The sequence below is a fragment of the Zootoca vivipara genome, chromosome 3 (genome assembly GCF_965207765.1).
Source record: "Zootoca vivipara chromosome 3, rZooViv2.hap1.1, whole genome shotgun sequence".
NCBI classification, from domain to species: Eukaryota; Metazoa; Chordata; class Lepidosauria; order Squamata; family Lacertidae; genus Zootoca; species Zootoca vivipara.
In genome coordinates this window covers 1,869,153-1,892,493 of record NC_142586.1, presented here as the reverse complement: position 1 = coordinate 1,892,493, position 23,341 = coordinate 1,869,153, and the positions used below count along the sequence as shown (strand labels likewise).

General features: G+C 43.1%; 2 protein-coding genes across 2 annotated transcripts in view; one reads left to right on the top strand and one right to left on the bottom strand.

Annotated features, from left to right (window-relative positions):
* Window positions 1-2,283, bottom strand: part of COMMD1 (copper metabolism domain containing 1) — a 53,910-nt gene extending 51,627 nt beyond the window's left edge. The window contains exon 1 of the mRNA XM_035110435.3: window positions 2,077-2,283. Within this exon, the coding sequence (XP_034966326.1) occupies window positions 2,077-2,271 (195 nt within the window). The 5' untranslated portion in view covers window positions 2,272-2,283. The remainder of the gene's footprint in view (window positions 1-2,076) is intronic.
* A 2,938-nt stretch (window positions 2,284-5,221) lies between these two features.
* CCT4 (chaperonin containing TCP1 subunit 4) lies at window positions 5,222-22,804 on the top strand. Its single transcript, XM_035110433.3, has 14 exons — window positions 5,222-5,491; window positions 7,790-7,842; window positions 8,910-8,999; window positions 10,520-10,628; window positions 12,671-12,813; window positions 13,929-14,050; window positions 14,140-14,272; window positions 15,225-15,364; window positions 16,752-16,848; window positions 17,248-17,358; window positions 19,173-19,303; window positions 19,397-19,631; window positions 22,247-22,360; window positions 22,645-22,804. Exons 1-14 carry the CDS (start codon window positions 5,359-5,361, stop codon window positions 22,657-22,659), a joined length of 1,626 nt encoding a protein of 541 aa, XP_034966324.1. The 5' UTR covers window positions 5,222-5,358; the 3' UTR covers window positions 22,660-22,804.
* The last annotated feature ends 537 nt before the right edge of the window (window positions 22,805-23,341 follow it).

Below are 23,341 nucleotides of genomic sequence, written 5' to 3'. Positions count from 1 at the left end.
TGGCAGGGGGTTGGACTGGATGGCCCTTGTGGTCTCTTCCAACTCTATGATTCTAATTTTATTAGGGTTTAATAATGTGACCTGCAAATCAGATCACTATCTGAGCAAATGCAATACCTTCATGAAAAGGTATTCCTCTGAAATACCAGTTGCTACAGATCACAGCGGGAAGAGGCTTATTTTGCTGATGCTCTGCTTGGGGGCTTCCCTGAGGCCTCTGACTTGCCATTGTGAGAGCAGAGTGATGAACTTGGTGGGTCTTTAGTCCGATCCTGAAGGGCCCTTCTTACGTTCTTTGGGAAATGTTTCCAAAAAGGTGTTCTGCAGGCCTAACATGCAGCATTACTAATTCTTCTTGCAAGAGAACTAAATCTTTTTGCTCTGAGACATTCCTACACCACAGAACGTTTCCCAGCACCATTATATTTTATTCATTTTCTGTCAGTCACGCCAGTGCAGAAACGGTATTTGCCCACACACTGCTAAGTCATGGGGGTGGGGTTAAGGAAGGTAAGACTCAAAGAAGGCACACAAAAAGAAAAGGATTAAGTGAGCAACATGGATTTATGGGGAGGAGGAGAAGACCAGACCCAAGAAAAAATTATTGCCACATATTAAACTGGAAACATCCAGAGGGACGGACAGGTAACAATAAACATAAAATATAATGTGTGCAGACTTGTAAACTGAAATATATTACATAAATGGAAAGAAATCAGAAGGCCCCTACCATTTGGCAATGTCAGAAGAGAATGTAAAATCACTCACAACATATTTAACAATGAATTATGTTAATTTTTATCCACCCATCAGAGGTAGAATGTCCTAGTTGCATCCTTCACATAGCCTGAAGCACTCTTATGGGGAAAAAATTATTTTAAACAATTGTCCTACCTCCTCAACAGTGATGTGTGTTTTCCAGGGGGGGAAATGAATTAAAAGTAATTTGCACTGGGAAAAGTTAGCTAAAGAGTGAGCAAGTTTTGCATGTTTATTGTACTTGTGTTTAGTAAACAAAGCTAAACACTTTGAAACTACCAAGTCTGCCTGATATTTATTTGAAGTTGGCATGCATTCATTGCTACTAATGAACTTTATGAAACAGATTATTATTTTTACCGCCATGGAAAGTTTTTGCCATGCAGCACTGCTCACAACAAGAATAGCTCAGGATGGGTGAAGACCCTCAGCCTCAGGGGCCGCCTCTGGCCTTCCAGCCCTCCCCCACCCCCAAGTCCACACCTTGAGGAATCGCCACCATCCGGCACCCAGGGGCCCCAAAATGTGAAATATAAATGTAATAAACAAACAAATGGAAGCATGCTGCCAGGGCCACCCCATAATCTGGAACCGCCCCCCCCTTTTGTTTTTTTTACATGGCACTTTCTTTATGAGCAATGCTCACCACTTAAAGGCAACTAGAAAGATATCCCAACTCGGGCTTTTCAATCATGTTAGGGTTGGAGGGGTAGGAAAAATTGTTGAGCTTTTTTGGCAAATTTGCAGCAAGAAATGAAGGTTTTCAGCGACTTTTACAGGAAAATCGCCGAAGAAACGCTATTTAAGGTTGCCCGTACGTCCGGATTTGAGCGATTTCCGTCTGGGTAGGTCTGGAAATTTCCGGACGCAGAGCAAGCCAAACATGCTGTTTCATGGGAACCCAAGTAGAGCGCTTATCCTGATCAGGCCAGTGGGACCCCCGTCTAGCCCCTTCCCCTCCCACGGTGGTTTCCAGCAACTGATATCCAGAAGCACCGCAACTGATTCATTGATTCACCGCCTTTATATCCCAACGGAGGTTCTCCCCAAACAACCCTGTGAGGTAGGTTAGGCTACTGGGCCCAGGTCACCCCCGTGAGCTTCATATGGCCGAGCGGGGATTTGAACCCGGGTCGGCCAGGTCCTGGTCTGACGCTCTAACCACTACACCACAGGGCCAGATTTGTCTAATCCTCTTTCGAAGCTATTGGCTGTTAAACTGCGCCGCCCCTCCTTTAGCCCGCCCGGAATCCCCCAACGGGCCGCTTCATTGGCTGTCCGGCACTCTAAATCGCCCGCTGGCCCCGCCCCCGTTACCTTGACGACCCCCGTCGTCTTGGCCAGCAAGGCTCGGAATTCCTGCGGCGCCGTTTCCGGGTAGAGCTGGTCCCGCAGCAGCTCCTCCGTGATCTCCGCGTTGCCGTAGAAGGTGCATTGGGCGATGCCGTTCAGGAGCCCCAGGAAGGGCTTGGCGGCGGCCTCCGCAAGAGGACGTTCCGCTACGGCCGCCATCTTTCCCGAAGGGCCTAGGCCGCAGCCTGGAAGATTTGTTCGGACGGCGGCCGGGCGGGGACAAACCAAGCCGTAAGCCGGGCGATCCTACCCAGCTCGGTGGTGACCCCTGCTGGTCGCTGTAGTAATAACAATGGCAGCGAAACAATAAATCATGTTGTTCGTTAACATCGGAAACATTTTTGTTTTTTTCACGATTGAGCTCGCAGGGGTTTTTTTATAGAGTGTTTTTTTAAACAATCAAGCGCTGCATTCATTTTATGAAATAAATAAAAAGCACTGAAGTAAAGGCGTTCTCTTCAACGCAGGTTTCCCATTGACATGGCCGTGGGGCGTCGTCGGTGAAACCACCATCTACACACAATGGCCTTTTAATGCATGTCTGGAAGTTTAAACACAGGACATTATTTAAGCCAACTAACCGCACAGTGCATGGGAACGGGGAGTGCTTCGGTGTAATGTGCGAAAGGTCACAAGTAGCAGGAGAAAGGCTTTGTGATGCGCTCTAGGGTCACATGGGAAACGCGATTTCCATCTTAAGCAAAGAAGCTCCTCAGGTCCTTGCTCTCTTTCTTATTTTCGCACATTGTAACCGTGATCCCATTTAATAGTTACAATCAGTGCTTTTTTCCTAAAAAAAATATTTAGGGGTACAGTGGACCCTCTGGATACGAATTTAATTTGTCCTGGGGGCCGTGCACACCCTGAAAAATCAGTAACCAGAGGTGCTGCTTCTGCGCATGCACGCAGCATGATAGAGTGCTTCTGCACATGCGTGAGCGGCAAAACCCGGAAAAATATGTATTACGTATCCAGAGAGGTACGTAACCTGAGGGTCCACTGTACTCTCATTGTCCTACTCATTGAAATACTGCTCCTTGATAAGGCCAAACTTAGATTCACAATATATTTAGGGGTGTGCATACCCCTGTGTCCCCCCAGAAAAAAGCACTGGTTACAATAACTTTCTTGCTAGGTGCTGAGCTGGCCTCCCTATAAGACCAGATGAGGCAACCCTCAAAGTGGCCTATGCAGGAGAGGGCATATTTTATAGATTCCCCCTATCTGAAAAATACTGTAGAGAACACATTTCCTTTTGAGCTACTCTTATTGACTCATGAATGAAGAGACATAGGCAACATTCTTTATAGATGTGAAAAGAGGTGTGCTACTAACACACATCTATTTCCATTCAAAATATGTTTGTAAGGAATAGACAACTCTTCATAACCATGTAAACTTACATGAATCTCTCTCTGCATTGTTGAAATATCTCTGTGGATCTATGTTTAAAGGAAATTGTCTCCTTTTCACTGATAGTTGTTATTATCACTGAAAATACTGGTGCTCTCTCTTGTCACATTTAATTTATATATCTAAGTCTATTATTCAGTGTATTAGCAAATCAGACAGGATCACACGCTGCTCTTGTTGCATTATGGTAATAACTTGCCTTTTCGTCCCATGATCAGCAAACAGTGTGTACTAGCATGAAACAGTGGAACAATGCATTTTCGCCTGCCAAAAACTACCTTCAGAAAATGTTTTATTGGTAACATATACTGAATTCAAAATGTTTTGTTGGCACTTGGATGATTAGTTGGAATTTTAACAGCCCAGTCCTGTGAATGTTAGAGGGAATGTGGGTGGCGCTGTGGGTTAAACCACCCTGCGATGGGGTGATCTCCTGTTGTTCGGTCCCAGCTCCTGCCCACCTAGCAGTTCAAAAGCACGCTAAAAAAAGTGGAAGTAGATAAATAGGTATTGCTCCGGCAGGAAGGTAAACGGCATTTCTGTGTGCTCTTCTGGTTTCGCCAGAAGCAGCTTAGTCATGCTTGCCACATGAGCCGGGAGAAAAACCTGTCTGCTGAAGTGGACAAACGCAGCTCCCTCGGCCTGTAAAGCAAGATGAGCGCCGCAACCCCAGGGTCGTTTGCGACTGGACTTAATTGTCCGGGGTCCCTTTACCCTTACCTGTGAATGTTTACCCAGAAATCCCACCAATTTCAGTGGGGCATATGTTCAAGTAAACCTGCATTTGACAAAGTCTCTCGTATGTGTCAACCTGCTCCAATCTGCAGTTTCACCTTAACTACTTTATCTAAGGAGAATTTCATATGCTATGTTGTAAAAGTAGTAAGTCTACAGATTGTAAATTCATTGGGGTCAGGAACCTGTAGTCTCATGCATTGTGAAGCTTAATATATGTTTGTTTGTTTGTTTGTTTGATTAAATTTATATACTGCCCTTCATCTGAGGATCACAGGGTGGTAAAGTCAATATTTGTTTTATTTAAAACACTTACATCTACCTTTTTCACGAAGTGAGTTCAAAGCGATAAAGAACAACAGATCCAGTATAAAAATATGCAGTAGTGGCTGGATCTGGGAGTTAAGGGTTGAAATCCCTGTTCAACCAGGGATCACTGGATGACCATGGGCCAGCTGCTGTCTCTCAGCCTAACCTACCTCAATGGGTTGTTGGGAAAATAAAACTGCTTATGCCACCTTGAGCTCCTGGGAGTTCCAGGTGACATATAAATATAATAATAAAAATTTAAAAATTACAACAAATGAACTCCAAATAAACATCAGTAACAGAGGTAGCGTCACTAAAATAAAACCAAGAGAGCAATAATTAAAAGCCTTCTGGAACAGCAAAACGATATTACATTTTGCACTCTGAGATCAGAATTCAGAACAGCGCTGCCTGTAGGTGCCTATCGCACTCGCCAGTTCCTATTCGTCCCCGTTTGTAAATGTTTTTGGCTTCTGTCAGATGTCTGTTCTTACGTGCTCCTGCTTCTCTTTTCCAGAGTTATACCATAGCAAACCATTTTTAAAAATAAATAAATTTATTTTTGGTCCGGAGGAAAGGCAGTTGTGATAGACAGCCTTTGTGAATGACGTATTTCTCGGCGACTGCAGGAAAGGCCCCTTTCTTCCCCGGCTGCTCCTCGGCGCCTTCTGGAACTTTCGTGTCGGCGAGGAAGCATCGGTTGGGGCTGGCACTGGAGCTTGGCGGGCGGGGGGAGGCAGCGCAATCCATCTCCATCGGGGGCTCCAGAGGGGCATCCGGGGGTCAGTCATGCCGGAGAATGCGGGCACGAAGGGCGGCCTTGTGGGCGCGGGCAGCCGTAGCCTCGGCGGGAGCCGCGGCTCCTACCAGGACAGGGACAAGCCCACCCAGATCCGCTTCAGCAACATCTCTGCGGGGAAAGGTAATGTTGCGGGCCCAGGCCGGGGAAGCGCCCATTGTCCCCAGGCCGCGCGGTGGGGGGGGGGAGAAGAGTGAGCGGAATGCGCCATTGTCTCTTGATAAGGGGCGAGGGGGGGGGGTTCATAGGCCGCGCCGCGCCCTTCGTCGTCCCTCCACCCCTCGGGAAAAAGGGGCCTGTTGGCACGTTCGCGGACCGGCCAACGTTGCCAGGCGCTGCGGACGCGGCTCCCCCTTCCCTTCTTTGCAGGTGGCACCGTGTATGGTATTGGCGCTGTGCAGAATCCATTGAACGTGCTTGGGAACATAGGGGATTATTGCTTTGTTTCGTTTTTCTTCTTGCTTTTATTCTGTGCTTTGTATTCTGTATTTTTATGCTGGGAGCTGTCCTGAGATTTTAGGATGCATGGCGGTATACAAATTTAATTAATAATAATAATAATAACAGTAGTAGGATAATAACTAAGCATCCTAGACAGTGATTGTGCAGAATTACATTGTGATGCAAGTTACTTATTTTTCAGCTACAAATGTACCACTTGTACTGATTAAATATTGTGCTGTGAAACTTTGGATGAAGGGTGGTATATACATTTAATAAATAAATAAATAAATAAATAATAGTAATATGAGCCTCGCTGGATCAATAATCTAGCATCCTATTCTTACAGTTGCCAATCAAATCACTATTTTGGGAATGATTCATGTTCTGCATTGTTCCATACTACAGTATCTGGATGTCTCATGCTCCTATTTTAAAGGGGTCGTGTTCTATGTTATAAATCAAGCACTGGTAGCAGTTTCTTTTTGTTTGCAATGCATTTCTTATCAATAAAAAACTTGAATCGGCATGAGCAAATTTTTATTCTAAAAGTTTGACCCAGAGGAAAGTTTGAGAACTAGTAAGTTATGGTGTTAGGATCAGCACAAAGGTAACCATGCTGAAGATTGCTGAAGTCAATCTTTTGCTGTGTGAGGGGAAAGGAAAGGAGGCATCTCTGCAAAGCCAGAAGATCTCCAAAGATGAAACACTACAGTATTAATAGTGCAAACACAGCTTGCTGAATAAAAGCTATTGGAGGGACGGGACACTTTCTGTGTTGCTCATTCATGTGCATACCTACTCAGAAATCAGGCCCTTGCTCGCTTACTGTTTGAGACTGCATGTACCATGTACATAGATAATGCTGTAACAATCATAATGAATAATTTGGAAGTACAGTCATACCTCCGTTTACGACCACAATTGGTTCCGGGGAGCTGGTCGCTCCCCGAGTTCGTCGCTCCCTGAGGTATGCTTCTGCGCGAGCGCAAAGTGCCGATAGATCACTTCTGCACATCCGAGCGCCAGAACCCGGATGTAAACACTTCCGGGCCCGCGGTGGTCGGAAACCGAATCGGTCGCAAACCGAGGTTTGACTCTATGTATCTTGGCTATCAGAACAAAGTACTGTAAATACAATTGAACATATTGGTGGACTGTGGACCCCCCAAATACTAATATAGAATTACAGTGATCTGAAATATGCTTCACCTTTTATGAAAGGCATTCCTGTATTTTGTGTAAGAGAGTTGTCATTATAAGATAGTAACAGCCCAGAGGACTGAGGAAGGCTTTCATGGACACCATGGTGCCTTCACGTATTGGGCTGGAGATGACAGGGTTAACTTACGTATATTGAAAACATCTAAACAGTGTACAACAAACATAAAACCAGGACAAATGTAAGAAGACTGAAAGCAGAAAAAGTTGTAAAGAATTCACCAATCACAAAATCATAAAGAACTGGCCAATCTCATAAAATGTGCATGCATACCTGGAAAGGCCTGTTGACAACTGGAAGAATTAAAAAGGCACCTAAGCATAAGTGAAGAAAATAAATTTAGGGGGCATCATGAGGTTGTTTGGGAACCTGACATGCCTCAGGATGTCAACAAATACATTTTAAGTGCTGCAGGGAACAGCTCCTCTTGACCTCAGAGAGAAGGGAAATTCCCATAGGTAGTGGTGCTTTCAGTCCCATCCTCCATCACCTCCCAGGTCTAGGCTGAGTTTGGCTCCAGACAGGGATAGATTTGTAATGGGATCAGAGCCCAAAGGAATGCATGGGGTAGCATTTCTACTAGCTTCATTACATCAGTTAGTGGTGTCCATGGCTAGGCTTTCCTATACAGCCAGCAGAACCAATGTAGAATAATTATATGAACATCAGAGCTTCAGGGATCTGCCATGTGTGGTTGCTGCCTGGTTCATTCCAATGTCTGTTGGAAAATAAAAATTACATTTTCACTTTTATTTTAGCGGTCGCAGATGCTGTTAGGACAAGCCTTGGACCAAAGGGAATGGATAAAATGGTATGTCTTGAGTGTATGCCTAGCATATTGTGCATGTAGCAATTTTTTTAATGGTGCTTATGAATTCTACATAATCCATTTTCTAAGCTGCTGGGAAGTTATTTATTGTTCATAAACTTTTTCATTTGTGGGGAAAAGGCTTTATGATTCAATTGTCATGGAGCAGGTTCCGTGTTGAGTGGAATGAATTATTTTGGTTAGCACTAACTATGCAGGCAGACAAACATAAATAGATTCTGCTGAGAATGCAAACAAAGTGAGGTTGTTGAGTGGCAAGATGCTTCAGGATTTTGAATAGTCCAAAGGGAGGGCATATCCTTTGGGTTGAAGAATAAAGAGGACCTGGAAAAGAGTACGGTGGGATTAAACTGTGTTCTTGACCTTTATAGCAAAGAGGGTACCTAATGCTTCTTGCGGCAGTTGTAATTGGTGCAAATATTTCCGTTTTTCCCACCATAAACATGTGAAATGTAAATGACAGATCTACATCTTTAAATATGTTTGGGGAGTGATAGCCTAATCAGAGCTCCAAGGTAGCTGTGCTTAGATGTTGAAGGGCATGTATCTGTCACACTTGATGGAACCAGCTTTGCCCTTTACAAACAGACCAGATCACTGTGATCATCTGGAGAAGCCCTCCTCACTGTCTCAGTTTTCATACATTCACTTAGCTTCAGCACAAGCCAGAGGTGCTGGCTCATAGGGGCTGGGAATTTTTGGGCCCCCTCAATATTTTCAGGGAGGGGGCCCAGCCACCCCAATTTACGGGGTGCTCTGGTGCGGTGCCTGGCCTCCCGACTGGGATGTGCCCAGCAGTGCCTGGCTTTCTCACGACGTCATAAGCACACGTCACATGTTGCACATGTAACATCACAAGCATGCCTTGTGTATATGTAGCATCAGGCCCCCTCAATCTTCGCTGCCAGATGGCACTGCTGGTACAAGCCAAAGCTTTTAGCGTAGTAATTTGGTACATGGTGCCTTTCAAAATCAGGCAGCATAGCATGCACCCTTGGTTTTGTTTTTCTCTTTCATGAGTTGGTCTACAACACTTGTGTTTTTTTCAGATCCAAGATGGCAAAGGAGATGTAACAATTACAAATGATGGTGCAACAATTCTGAAGCAGATGCAGGTCCTTCACCCTGCAGCTAAAATGGCAAGTCATATTTAAATAAAATTTCCTGTCAGTCCTCAAGGTGGCATCAAATCATGCACATATAATCCTCCAAATTTTTTAGCTTTTGTTTGTAGAAAACAACATTGGGTCCAGAATTTTGTGCAGCTATATGTGGAACTCTTCCTTCTGATGGCATCTGTCCAAAAAAAATATGAAGGACTGTTACAATGATTCAGTACACATAATGTTGATCCTTTTTCAGAATCTGGGACATTACACAGCCCCTCCCGAAAAGACAACTGGCAAAAGTGTCACAGAAAACCATTAATTGTAAAATGCATAAGCCTGATAAACATTTTTTTAAAAACCTGAATTAGGGTTATTGGTGTACCATTCCAAGTAACAATGGACAAATAGCGATTGCCAGAACATCCTAGGTAAAATTTAATGTTCATTGTGACAGATTGTTACAATGGATTTTCAGGCTGAGTAACATGAATTAAATTATTACAGTATTTGACCAGAGTGCCCCTTGACAAGAAGAGCATATAATTGATGAGTGACAGCTAAATCAAACCCAGTTGTGTCTACTCTGAGTATGACATTAGGTATCACCCATAACCAATATTTAAAAACATTTCTTCAAGTGGTGCAGTTAGATAATCTTATGTTCTGGGCTTAATGGTCTAACATAGGGTTGAGAGCGGTGTTCAAAACTCTCATTGTTCTAGGTGCATTTTGTGACTGGGAATTTCATTAGCGCGAGCAGTTTCTGAGCTCTGGGGCAGCACTGCACCCAAGATTTCAGATTAAAACTGCAGAGAAAGAAAGGACCTTTTTCTGCCTCCCCACTTTCAGCTACTCTCTGAAGACTGTAGAAGAGACCCTCTTAAGAATATTAGGGGGTAGGCAGGGGAAGGACTAGACCAGGGGTCAGCAACCTTTTTCAGCCGTGGGCCGGTCCACCGTCCCTCAGACGCATGTGGTAAGCCGGACTATATTTTGAAAATAAGAATGAACAAATTCCTATGGCCCACAAATAACCCAGAGATGCATTTTAAATAAAAGGACACATTCTACTCCTGTAAAGACATGCTGATTCCTGGATTGAGAAGGTGATTGGGCCGCATCCGGCCCACGGGCCTTAGGTTGCCGACCCCTGGACTAGACCATGTGGAAAATGAACACTATTTTAGCTGCAGTTCATTCATTTTCAGCTTTGTATTCTTGTTATAAAAACAGTGCCTAGACATTCCGTTGTTGCACCCATAACCTAGTTTTATGGTGCCATTTAGCTCCTAGCTTTCAAATCTCAGTTTCTACGGTAGCACTGGTTGAGAGATTTCATTAGATGCTAATATGTATTGACTTCAATTTACTTAAAATGTGGTAAGCTAGAGCTGCGTCAACTGAATTAATACTTCTCCAGAGTTACTGCAGTGAGGTTTTGCAGCATATTCAGTATACTGTTGATCACAGAATATTATTTTTGGTTCTTGCATTTTTTCTTGCAATTTAGGGTAAATAATAATTATTTTTTAACATTTGGCAACACACAGCTGGTGGAGTTATCCAAAGCGCAAGATATTGAAGCTGGGGATGGCACTACTTCTGTTGTTGTCATTGCCGGAGCTCTGTTAGATGCTTGTTCCAGACTCCTTCAGAAAGGTAGGTTTCACTTTTTAAAAAATACATAGGTAATTTTGGCATATGAAATAAATGGAGACGCAAAAGGATGAAATTGAAATTGAAAACTGAAGATGTAAACACCTGTGTAGTCCTAAGTATAGCATACATGTTTTCTTTTACCGAAGTATGTGTACTAGTTGGTCTGTGGGAGGGAAGGGGGAAGGTGGTTGTCTATTTTGGGCTTACTATTTTTTGGATACGTTGATATATCCAAAGCCAGTTTGAAGTCCATATAATGATATCAGTTTCACAGTTTTTGACCTGGCAATATATTGTGAATCATATTGTGTGTCCGTGCCATGTAAAAATCACAATATATGCCGGGGGGGGGTGAAGCCAGCCAATGCCTCTACATAGCTCTATCCTTATTTCTGACAGTATGATATATCAGTGTATCACAATGTTTAGCTGGTGATATACAGTGGTACCTCGCTAGACGAATGCCCTGCTAGACAAATTTTCCGTTAGACAAATGGGTTTTGCGATCGGAGGTTGCCTTGCAAGACGACGAGGTTTTCCATGGCCGCCGCTTCATTTTGCGAAGCGTGGCCATAAAAACCTCTGACCACAAAACCTACAGGGTATTCCTCTAGCGAAAGGGGAACCAACTGTAGCGGGAAGAAGGCAAAGGAAGATGAGCTGTGTGATCTTCCTTTGCCTTCTTCCCACGCTGCAGCTGGTTCCCCATTGTGTTCCGCTGGTCTCTGCCGGTTGCCGCGAGCAGTGAGGGGCAACCGGCAGAGACCAGCGGAACACAAAGGGGAACTAGTGCGGGAAGAAGGGGGGGAAGCGGAGGAACGATCCGTTCCTCCGCTCCCCCCCCCCGCCGCCTAGCCTGACAGAGCGGCATTTGACAGGGCTTCCGAACCGTCCTGGGATCTGTCCTTGCTGTTGGTGGGGGGGGGAGAGGAACGAACAGAGAGAAAGGACAGCTTTCTCTCCGTTCGTTCCTCTCCCCCCACCGGCAACAGCAAGGGCAGGCAGGCAGGCGGCAAGGACAGGCAGGGGCTGTTGCCGCCTGTCTGCCTGCCTTCCGCGAGCCAAGCGAGCAAGCGCTGCCACTGCCGCCAGTCCCCCAGAGCCCATAGGAACGCATTAATTAACTTTTAATGCATTCCTATGGGAAACGGTGCCTCACAAGAAAATTTTTCGTAGGACGAATTGACCGTCGGAACGAATTAAATTCGTCTAGAGAGGCACCACTGTATCACCATGTTGAAAATCAAATATTGCCCAGCCCTACTCCTAACATATGACTATTGGATGTATCTAAATTTTTGTATTGGCACTATTACTTACCTGTGATAATTGTAACATATCTCCCCCCTGAATGGATTTTTGTGTACAGTGGAACCTCGGGTTGCAGATGTAATCCATGATGGAGGCATGTCCGCAACCCGCAGCGTTTGCATCCTGAATTGCCGTGTCTGCACTGGCGCGATTTAGCGCTTCTGCACATGTGCAAGCGGCAAAACCCGGAAGTAACTGGTTCCGGTACTTCCGGGTTTCCCGCAGTCCGCAACCCGAAAACGTGTAACCTGAGGTATGACTGTATATGTTCAGTGATACAAAGTTTTGGGAGGTTAGTAATGATGATGATAGATCAGGATATGACGAAGGAAAATATTCCAGCAAACTTTATTATAATTTTATTAGGGTTTTGGGGTTGTTGTTTTTTTAAAGGAATTGGATCTTAATTAGAAAAAGAAACAATCGTTTTTATGATGGGCCTAAAGTGTGTTTTCATGCATGTTTTCTCTAAAATAATGGGGGTGGGGTCCAGCTAAAATGGATGATTAGTGTTTTCTTTTAGTCAAGGCAGTGGAAGGTTTGGAATTCTATTGCTAGAGTTCATTTGTCAACCAGTTTAATATTCAGGATTAAGGGCAATAAGTGGATGTGAGCTATATTAATGTGCAGTATTGCAAAGCATATTTTATATGCTAATTCAACTGGAAACTTCACCCCAATGACTTGTTTTTAAGTGTTGTTGAATAAACTTAAATTAAACTGTTCACTAGGAATTCACCCCACAATCATCTCTGAGTCATTCCAGAAGGCATTGGATAAAGGTACTGAGATCTTGACCAGCATGGGGCAGCCTGTTGAGCTGAGTGACAGAGAAACCCTACTTAACAATGCAGCCACTGCACTGAACTCTAAGGTGGGTAACTTGTGACGTATGTGGTAACAACATGTCTAGCTCGTGCTTTAAATATATGGTAAATTGCATGCAACTGTATTAACTAATAAGTGAGACCAAAGTTTGTACCCTCCTTACAGTAATACCAGGAACGCTTCAATAATTGCCAGGCATTTTTTGAGAGGAATGTTTTATGGTGGTGCCCTGATCCTGCTTACTAGCATTTAAAGAGAGGTGCTCCCTCTGCAGGATCCTTTGAATGCTTGTGGCATCATTATTTACTTGCAATGTTGCCTTTTAATAGTGAGAATTCCAGCTGCACTGGCCAGAAAAGAGTATTCTTTCCACTTAAATCTTGCTCTGCTGCTCTTTACCTTCACCACTAAAATTGTGTTGCTGAGTCAGAGATTTATTTAGAGCGGGCTTCCTCAACCTTGGCCCTCCAGATGTTTTTTGGCCTACAACTCCCATGATACCTAGCTAGCAGGACCAGTGGTCAGGGATGATGGGAATTGTAGTTTCAAAACATCTGGAGGGCCGAGGTTGAGGAAGCCTGATTTAGAGATTCAGAATGGAAATTGCAACCTCCATACTGCTCTCTGGTTCTGTCTTAAATAAGAAAAGAAAAATTAAGAAAACAACATGCCAATTACTTCATTTATAAGTCCTACAAAGAAACAATACAAACTGTTGATCTCTGTTTGTTTAATTACAGGTACCGGTAGGTAGCTGTGTTGGTTTGCCATAGTCGAAACAAAATAAAAAAATTCCTTCCAGTAGCACCTTAGAGACCAACTAAGTTTGTTATTGGTATGAGCTTTCATGTGCATGCACACTTCTTCAGATAACACTGAAACAGAAGTCACCAGAACCTTATATATATAGTGAGAGGGTGGGGAGGGGTATTACCCTTCTGTTTCAGTGTGGAAGGCACCACATCGAGCCGCATGAAAAGCTCATACCAATAACAAATTTAGTTGGTCTCTAAGGTGCTATTGGAAGAATTTTTTTGTTTAATTTAATGTAACTGTTAGGTAGATTGAAATTCAGATCAGTTGGTGGAAGTTCTTATGGAAATGTGCAAAACCAATTAAAACATCCAAAGTAAAATGTGGGTCTTCACTAAATCCCTGCAGGTTGTATCACAGTATTCTAGTTTGCTTTCTCCAATGAGTGTGGAAGCTGTGATGAAGGTGATAGATCCAAATACAGCTAGCAGTGTAGATCTTAGAGACATCAAAATTGTTAAAAAGCTTGGGTAAGTAGTAACCTCAAAATACAAATTCTGTAACCTATTTATTTTTAATTTTTATTGTGCTAGCTTACTCTTTCAATACTTCTTTCTAGAGGAACAATTGATGACTGTGAATTGATTGAAGGACTGGTCCTCACCCAGAAAGTGTCCAATGGTGGTATAACCAGAGTTGAAAAAGCTAAGATAGGTCTCATTCAATTTTGCTTGTCAGCTCCAAAGACAGATGTAAGTTGCTTTGTTTAATTTGTTATGTCTGCATCATTATGAGCTATCTTTACATGTTGATTGCAACTTACATTATTTTATTTTTCTGAATAGAATTACATGTAAAAAACTTAAAACGGGTGGGCTGACTTGTATGATTGGTTGTTTACATAGATTTTATGTGATCCAACAGCATATCAGATATTAAACACTTTTGCTTTTAACAGTCAAATCTTTAGTTACAGGTAGGTAGCCGTGTTCGTCTGAGTCGAAGCAAAATAAAAAAATTCCTTCAGTAGCACCTTAAAGACCAATTAAGTTTTTATTTTGGTATGAGCTTTCGTGTGCATGCACACTTCTTCAGATACACTTGAAACAGAAGTCCAAGTACTTCTGTTTCAAGTGTAGAAGTCCAAGGACTTCTGTTTCAAGTGTATCTGAAGAAGTGTGCATGCACACGAAAGCTCATACCAAAATAAAAACTTAGTTGGTCTTTAAGGTGCTACTGAAGTCAAATCTTTGTTAAGGTTTCCTGTTAAGAACACAAGAGGCTCCAAATTAGGGCCTTGTTGGCTAGCGTTCTTTGCGAGAATGCCAGCAATCAGCAGGAACTATTGGCCCACTACTGAACTGCCTGTATCTCTTCAGTTTAAGCCTGAAAAAGAGGTCTTAACATAAAAGAAACGGTCATTAGTGTCATATTCATCTATAAACTAAGCTTAAGAGGACATCTTACTGCTTAGCTTGCAACTGAATACTTTGATTGTAGACAGTGAGTTATATATTACTATGCTGCATAAAAAATTTTTGATTAAGGGTAGCCAGCATGTTTCCTCTGATATGTCGCTGGGTTCCAACTGCCATCAGTCCCAGGCAGCATGGCCATTAGTAAGGAATGGTGGGAGTTGTACCACAATGTCTGTCTCTGATTTAGATGCTTAGTTAAGCTTTATTATGCTTCTTCTCCTGATAGATGGATAACCAAATTGTTGTTTCTGACTACACTCAAATGGACAGAGTCTTGCGTGAAGAGAGAGCTTACATTCTCAATTTAGTGAAGCAAATTAAGAAGACAGGATGCAATGTGCTGCTCATTCAGAAATCTATTCTGCGGTATGTTTATTCCATTAATGTGCTTGCTGTTGAAGATATTTGGGATTAAAATTGTTCACGGTGTGATAAAGCTTAAGAGCAAGTCTTGAGACTTGCTCTGAAACTTATTCCTTCAACCAGGGGCAGGCAACTGAATCTGGCCAGTGGATCAGACATTCAGCCACCTGTGTAGCTCTGACCAACTGTCAGATTTCACCCACACACATGTGGTTGAATGTCTGCTCCAACCACCTATTATACTGTATCAGGTAATTGAAATAACACACTCTAGTCCAGTGTTTTTCAACCTTTTTGGGGCAAAGGCACACTTGATTCATGAAAAAAATCACGAGGTACACCACCATTAGAAAACATTAAATTTTTTAACTCTGTGCCTATATTGACTAAATATAAAGTAATTCTCTTGAATAGGAAGCAAATAAAAACAAAGAAAGTATATGTATATGATAACAATGAAACTTCAAGCTTTTTGTATCCAAGCTGACAGTGGTTTGAGATCTGGACCTGCTAAGCCCAAAGCCTCTGGCCCAGTCCCTGGTGCTGTGCTGCTTAACAAAGGCAACAAAAAGGCCACTTGCCTTGATGTCTCCTGCTGTCCCGGGCCGGGCCTTTTCCTCCTCCTTTTTCTAACAGACAAGGGGAAGGCGGGCCTAGGAGGGACGTCGCTCGGGGACGCTGTTTTTCGGCTGGCCGACAAGCCAAAACTACAACATCTTCTGAGGGGGTGGGAGGGGCGGCCACGTGTGCGCGAAGGATCCTGACAAGACGCGAGTCAGCCCCGGCTACGCCTGCCTCGGAACTCCGAGCGAGGCAGGCGGCGGCTCAAGAGAGCGTTAGCTTTTTCCTCAGCGAGGGCGAACCTCCTGACTTGCCAGCGGCCTGACGCAACGCCAGGGACTAGCGCCCTGGCCAGTTTGAAGCGGCTCGCCGAGGAGTTTCCGTGCGCATTCGCCGCCGCTGCAGCGACAACAAAGGAATTGGGGAGGTGCTTCTCGCCGGGCCTCTGGGCGCCGCCCGCCGCCTGCGTTCGGAACGGCACACCAGGCAACATCTCACGGCACACTAGTGTGCCGCGGAACAGTGGTTGAAAAACACTGCTCTAGTCTGCTGCTGAAGCAGCAATTTGAGTAAAGTGGGAAGTAGAGAGAGGGGGGGGGGGGCTTGTCAGCCTTTTGGAGAGATTTAGGAAAAGCTTCAAACCATTGATGCACTTCATGACATCCAGTTTGGCCCAGGATAAATAATGACATCTAGTTGGGCCCAGATACATAAAGGTGTGTTCTGGGTCTTAGGAAATTCTGAGTCTGATCAGAGTAGCTTGCCCATTACTAATAACACTGCTGTGACTCTGGTTGATTTTCTAGCTCATTCATTGTGTTGATTTCAGGGATGCTCTAAGTGATCTAGCACTACATTTCTTGAATAAAATGAAGATAATGGTGATTAAAGATATTGAAAGAGAAGACATTGAGTTTATATGTAAGGTAAGGAGGAGCTGTTAACTAGTTCTGCTGTAGGTGAATATTTGATTCAAAAAGTAATTGAAATTTGTCATAATACTGATTGGCGCTGCTTTGGAATTTGTTATACACTTTTATGTAGGCTGTGGTAGGAAGCAATACGTGAAATAATTAGTAGGCTCTATTTGTCTCACTTCTTCCCAAGGAAATAGTAATGTGTCATCTTGCTTATGAAGATGCAGCTGTAAACTGTCTTACTTCAAGCTTATACATGAGTAGTCGGAAGTAAGTCCCACCAAATGTAATGGGACTTCTTCCCAGGTAAGTGGATATAGGATTGCAGCCTGCGTATAAAGTATAGCATGTTGAACTATATCATACCTTTTTAATCTATGGTCCCTGTGTTGATTTATTTTTGAAAAGACCATTGGAACTAAGCCAGTTGCTCATATTGATCAGTTTTCTGGGGATATGCTGGGATCTGCTGAACTGGCAGAAGAGGTCAATTTAAATGGATCTGGAAAGCTAGTAAAGGTAAGCAGAACTCCTGTTTAGCTATTTAGCTTGCTTCTTTATGACACTTGAGGAAGTAATTTTCATTTCATTTTCATAAAATGTATACATTGCTTGATTGTAAAAAACCTTAAAACGGTTTACAAAAAGATAAAACCATAAAATCAGGATTTTAATAAATACAGTACATTAGAACAGGGAGACCCAAGTTTTCATACTCTAGGTCTCTTTCAGAGCCCTCATGCCTCCTTCCCAAAGCCCAGCACCTTGCTTACCCAGCTTTGGGAAAGTGGGATGGAGAGGGGGTCAAATGTTTCAGGGAGCCGCCAGAAAGGCCGCAAGGGTGGCAGACGGCCCCTGTGCTGTGTGTTGGACCACTTGCATTAAAACATACAAGAAATTTAAAAACTAAGATTAAAATTTCATATCATTACCAAGCATTTGGTTAGGCTAGTATAAACAAGAATGTCTTTAACAGCCCAAAACAAATACAGTCATACCTTGGATCCCGAATACCCTGGAACTCTGATGTTTTGGCTCCTGAATGCTGCAAACCGGGAAGTGATTGTTCCTGTTTGTGAACGTTTTCTTGGAACCCAAATGTCCGACAGGCTTCCGCGACTTCCTGCAGCCAATCAGAAGCTGCGATTTGGTTTTCAAACGTTTTGGAAGTCGAATGGACTTCCGGAACGGATTCCGTTTGACTTCCAAGGTACAGCTGTACAGTGAAAGTGCATCTGTTGTTTGATATAAATAGGCAGGGAGTTCCACACTAAACTATTGAGTTATTACAAATGTGGAAGGGGTATTATGTGGCACCTGTAGTAGTGCCAGTTGCACCGATTGAAGTTGTCAAGTGGGCACATGTTTGGTAAGGCAATCTCGTAGGTAAACTGGTCCCAAGTTACAGTTGTACCTCAGAAATCGAACGCCTCGCGAGTCGAACTCTTTAGCTCCTGAACACCGCAAACCTGGAAGTGATTGTTCCGGGTTGCGAACGGTCTTTGGAACCCAAACGTCCGACACAGGTTCTGCAACTTTAAATTGGTTGCAGGACCTTCCTGCAGCTAATCAGAAGCCGTGCCTTGGTTCTCGAACGATTTGGAAATCGAATGGACTTCCGGAATAGATTCCATTCAACTTAACAGTGAGGTACGACTGTATCAAGGACTTTGTATACTAATAGTAATGTGTGTGTAACACAACCTTCCACACAGAATGAAACCTCACCACCTTAAGAGTTAATGATCCCTCTATCATAGAGCTGATTCCCAAAAGAAATTATGCTGAAGTTTTGCTGTGGGGTATTTTCATAACTTTTGGACTACTGTGAACATTCCTCATTGAGATTCTCATCTTCACCTGGCAAAAACATAGTCCACCCTTTCTTGGTACCAGGAGATTGTATCGGGACTTGGGGAAGACAGTCATCTCTAATTTGTGATGGGCCAAGCCACTTATAACATTGTTAGCCTGTACAACACACCATTAATGGAACACTGGGGTAATAAGCTTCTGCTGATACAGCCCTATAGGCGAATAGACTGCTACATTTCTTACCAGTTGAAGCTTCCAACAATCTGAAGAGCAGCCCCAAGCAGGCACCACACAGTATTTTAGGTGGACATGCATGATTGTCATCCTCTATCCATCTGATCAAGAACTTTATTCATCTCCATTGGGATTGTCTGGACATTGAAGTCAATTCTTTCTGCTCAATGAGATCCCGAATGGCCTTTGGGGAAGCTTTATTGACTCTCTTTGGGCAGGGCTGTCCATAGGAGCAGTGCTGTTAATTCTCTAAATATTGTAGTGACCCTGTTTTTGTCCTGCAGATTACAGGTTGTGCCAGCCCTGGAAAAACGGTAACAATTGTGGTCCGTGGCTCCAACAAACTAGTAATTGAAGAGGCTGAACGTTCAATTCATGATGCTTTATGCGTCATACGCTGTTTGGTAAAGAAAAGGTAATGGATAAGATTTATAGACCAGTAAAGTCACCATTCAACTTTACAAATGCCTTTTGTTAACATTTTCAAACTGCAAAATTCTAATTTCAGAGCCCTGATTGCAGGTGGTGGAGCACCAGAAATAGAGTTGGCCTTACGCTTGGATGAATATTCTCGCACCTTGAGTGGCATGGAGTCTTATTGTGTACGTGCTTATGGAGAGGCCTTGGAAATAATTCCATCCACCCTGGCTGAAAATGCAGGCCTTAATCCTATTTCTACTGTGACTGAGTTGAGAAACAGACATGCACAAGGGGAGAGAACTGCAGGAATTAATGTCAGAAAGGTAAGATGCAAAGTGGTGAGACAAAACAAATACATATTACTGTATATTATTCCATAGAATTTGCTGCATTTTTCGGACCATAACATGCATGTTTTCCCTCCTAAAATGGAAGGGAAAAAGTCGCTGCATGCTATGGAGCGAATGTGAGAGCCAGAGCCCCTGCCAGAGCCAGAGCCTGCGCCAAGAGTTCCCATCCATCTCTAATTCTTCCTTTAGCCTCACAATTTATACCCCAAAATTTTTCCATACATTCGAATATTATTTCTTCTATCAGAATAACTTTAACCACTTTTGTCTAATTCTACCCCGCCTTCCCCTGGACTTCGGGTCTCCCAGATGCATCAACCAGCTCCATAAAACGTTCCAGTTTCGGACCATCTTAATCAGAAAATAACCCATTGTTGCTTCTCACCCTATTCCCACTTTTTGCCACCTATCCACCACTCTCCCTTCTTTGTCCCCTGCTGCCCCCCCCAATTTTCTAACTCACAGTACCATCCAGCTATGTTTCCACTTTTCAGCCGTATCTCAATTTTTATTCCACTTGAGCTCAGGCCCCAGCATGGATCCTGCCCTCCCTCTCTCACTCACTGGGAGGACATTATTCCATGCTGGTACTTCTTTGAGGACTCCTTGAATCGAACATAAGTCTTCTTCCCCCTCTCCCACTGGGGGAACAATATTCCATACTTTTTCCTCTTTTTTAAGTTCAGTTATATTGTCCAGGACTGATGGATCTTCCTCCTCTTCTGTAAAGTCATTTACATTGTCCCCAGCTGGTGCTTGTTCATCTTGCTTCTCTTCATTCTCTACTGAAACCAATCCACCTTCACATTCCACACAGTTCTGTCTTATTTTGCGAATCTGTATATTATTCTGCCGCAATTCATCTCTCACATCCAAAACCAGTTCCAGAAGTTTTTGAAAGTCCACAAAGTAAAGAGCCAGATGATGATGTGTCTACTGTCATCCTGCTCGTCTCAAATTCCATGGGGACTGCACAGATTACAATGCAGGAAGTGGCGCTGTTCATATTTCCAAACCTCAGCAACAAAGTTTATGTCCGATCTGGTTCTCAACTCTCATTTTTAATTCTTGTTCATATTTTAAAAATCTTGCTGAATTCTGAATCCATTTCTGAAAAGAGCATTGTCAACCTTCTTGTACACAGCCTTATATTGCGTTCTCTTCAAAGTTAACAGTTCTCAGCCTCAAAGAGGTAAACAAATTCTTTCCTATTGTGATGTCACAATGGCGGCTGGCTGATCTCTCCAGGGACCCGACTCCAGTTCCCGGGGGGCTTTCCTCAGTCCAACTTAAAAATTTTACAGGGATTTTAATGTAATTAATCCTTCTCCCCTTTACCCTGCCTCAGGGGGAAGGTTTTAAGTCCCGTCCTTGGAAGTTATTAAATTCTTGTCAAACTCTCTGGCTGCAGGCAAGTTAACTGCATCACCGTTCTCTCAATGGGGGAGACAGACTCCTCTCCTCCCGTGGCCAATTCCTTTCAATTTAATTTTTTTAAAATTTCTTTCCCTTACCCACGGTGTCCAATGTCTTCAGATCCTTTGTTTTGGGAAAAATCCACTGCTCCTCCGCTGCTGGCTCGGAGCTTCGCTCTGTGAGGGTAGCGATTTGCTCGAAAATGGTGCCCGTGACTCTGCACTCCGCTCGCTCTCGGGGCTCTTAAAAGAGCTTACCGGGGGGCAGAGGAGTCACTTTTGGGTGTAGCTGAGCTCTCACGTCCCCAGAAAGCTCAATCGGGGGTTTTTTATCGGGGAACCGCGGCGCTCTCGCAGCTCCCCCCTCCCTCACAGTGCCAGGATTATCAGAGTTTAAGGATTCCTCGCCGATCAGTGCTGGTGGTAGACCGGAAGTACAATAAATGCACTTTCGATGATACTGTATTCTAATTTTCTGAGTTTTACCTGTATGTTTGAAAAATGTCAAGTGTGGTTTTTGAAGCTTGATAGTGGAATGTACCTAGAGATAATTGATTGTTGGGGCTTACTGATCCAAGGAGCCAAGAATTAAATATTTGGCTCTGTCTGTAGATCCATCAAAAGTGACCTTTTGATTGCCCAGAGTTAAGCAACAGAAAAAGTGGCTTGCTTTTATTTTCATGTTGTGAAATTTAATCTTTGATGGAAACCTACTACTGTATGTAACAACTGAGAAGTCTTTATTATTATTATTATTATTATTATGACATTTTACTGGTGTTACAAAATAATTATATATAACTTGCTTGCACAGCTTATTGCGGTTTTATTAAAAATGGTAAATATTAACGGTCAGCACTATAAAATATTTGATTATTTTAAGGCTACTTCAACTAGAATTAGTATAATTAAATATATTCCTTGGCTGTATGCCATCAGTGCCTCATATACTTACTGCACAAGAATATTTGTTCTTTCCTACAAGCTGAGATCATGTACAGCATGCTCAAAAACACTTGTAATCTTGGTTGTGAATATGATTAAGTGAGTTGATTGGCCAACTGATGAGGCAGAAGTGCATTTCCCCAGAATGAAAATGTTGAGATACATAATTTCATGTAATTTATGCTGATAATTTGTTTATAAACTGACGTTTCCATTCTTAATTTGTAGGGTGGAATTTCCAATATTCTGGAAGAATTGGTGGTCCAGCCTCTGTTGGTTTCTATCAGTGCTCTGACCCTAGCGACAGAAACAGTCCGCAGTATTCTTAAGATTGATGATGTGGTAAGTTACACTTAAAGGCTAACATTCTCACAAATGGATATTTCATAGCAGTTAGCAAATGTTAAATGACAATTCCTATTATATCATGATGTGAAACTGCAAGTTAACATGCTGCATTTGTAACTAAAGTTGCTGTTCAGATTTAATGAAATGAGACAAATAACTTAGTGAAAGTGTAGATTAATGCTGGATAAAAAACTGATACAGAATAATGTTGGTGATGCAGAGACATCTGAAGGTAATGGTTAAATGTGTCATTCCATACCATTCTGTTCTCTTCGCAGGTGAATACTCGATGAGATGACTAAAGAAACAGACAGTGCAGCTCAGCACAGTGTCGCAAGTTTGGAATGCAGCTCCTTCATTGGACATCTGCATAACTCCCAGTTACATTTCATGTATACTTGTCAACTTAAATTAATAAAACCTTAAATTCTCAAGGCATATCTTGTTTACACTGTCTTTATAGCTAAACAAAGCGCCCCTGCCCCCCGGCAGTTTACAACAATTGATACTGTTAGAGTTAAAACTGAAGAGCGTTAAGACAGAATAAAAACAAATCAATTTTAATACGGTATGCTGAAAGTTTCACATTTGGGGATTTCGTCACGTTCTGGAATATTTGCTACATTGGTAGCTTTCACACCGTAAGGAATGCTGAGGGTAATCAAAATTATGGGTTTCCACAGGAAAAGATTAGTAACAGTGGACCTGGCTCTTCCCCTGCAGGTGCAATGGAATAGAACAGGCATCCCCAAACTTCAGCCCAGATGTTTTGGACTACAGTTCCCATCTTCCCCAACCACTGGTCCTGTTAGCTAGGGATCATGGGAGTTGTAGGCCAAAACATCTGGAGGGCCGCAGTTTGGGGGTGCCTGGAATAGAAGGTATTTTGTGCATACACACTATGGTGTAATTGGCATGCCCCATAATCCCTTTGCAATTTGCAAGGATTCCTTGATTGGCATGCAGAGATTTCAG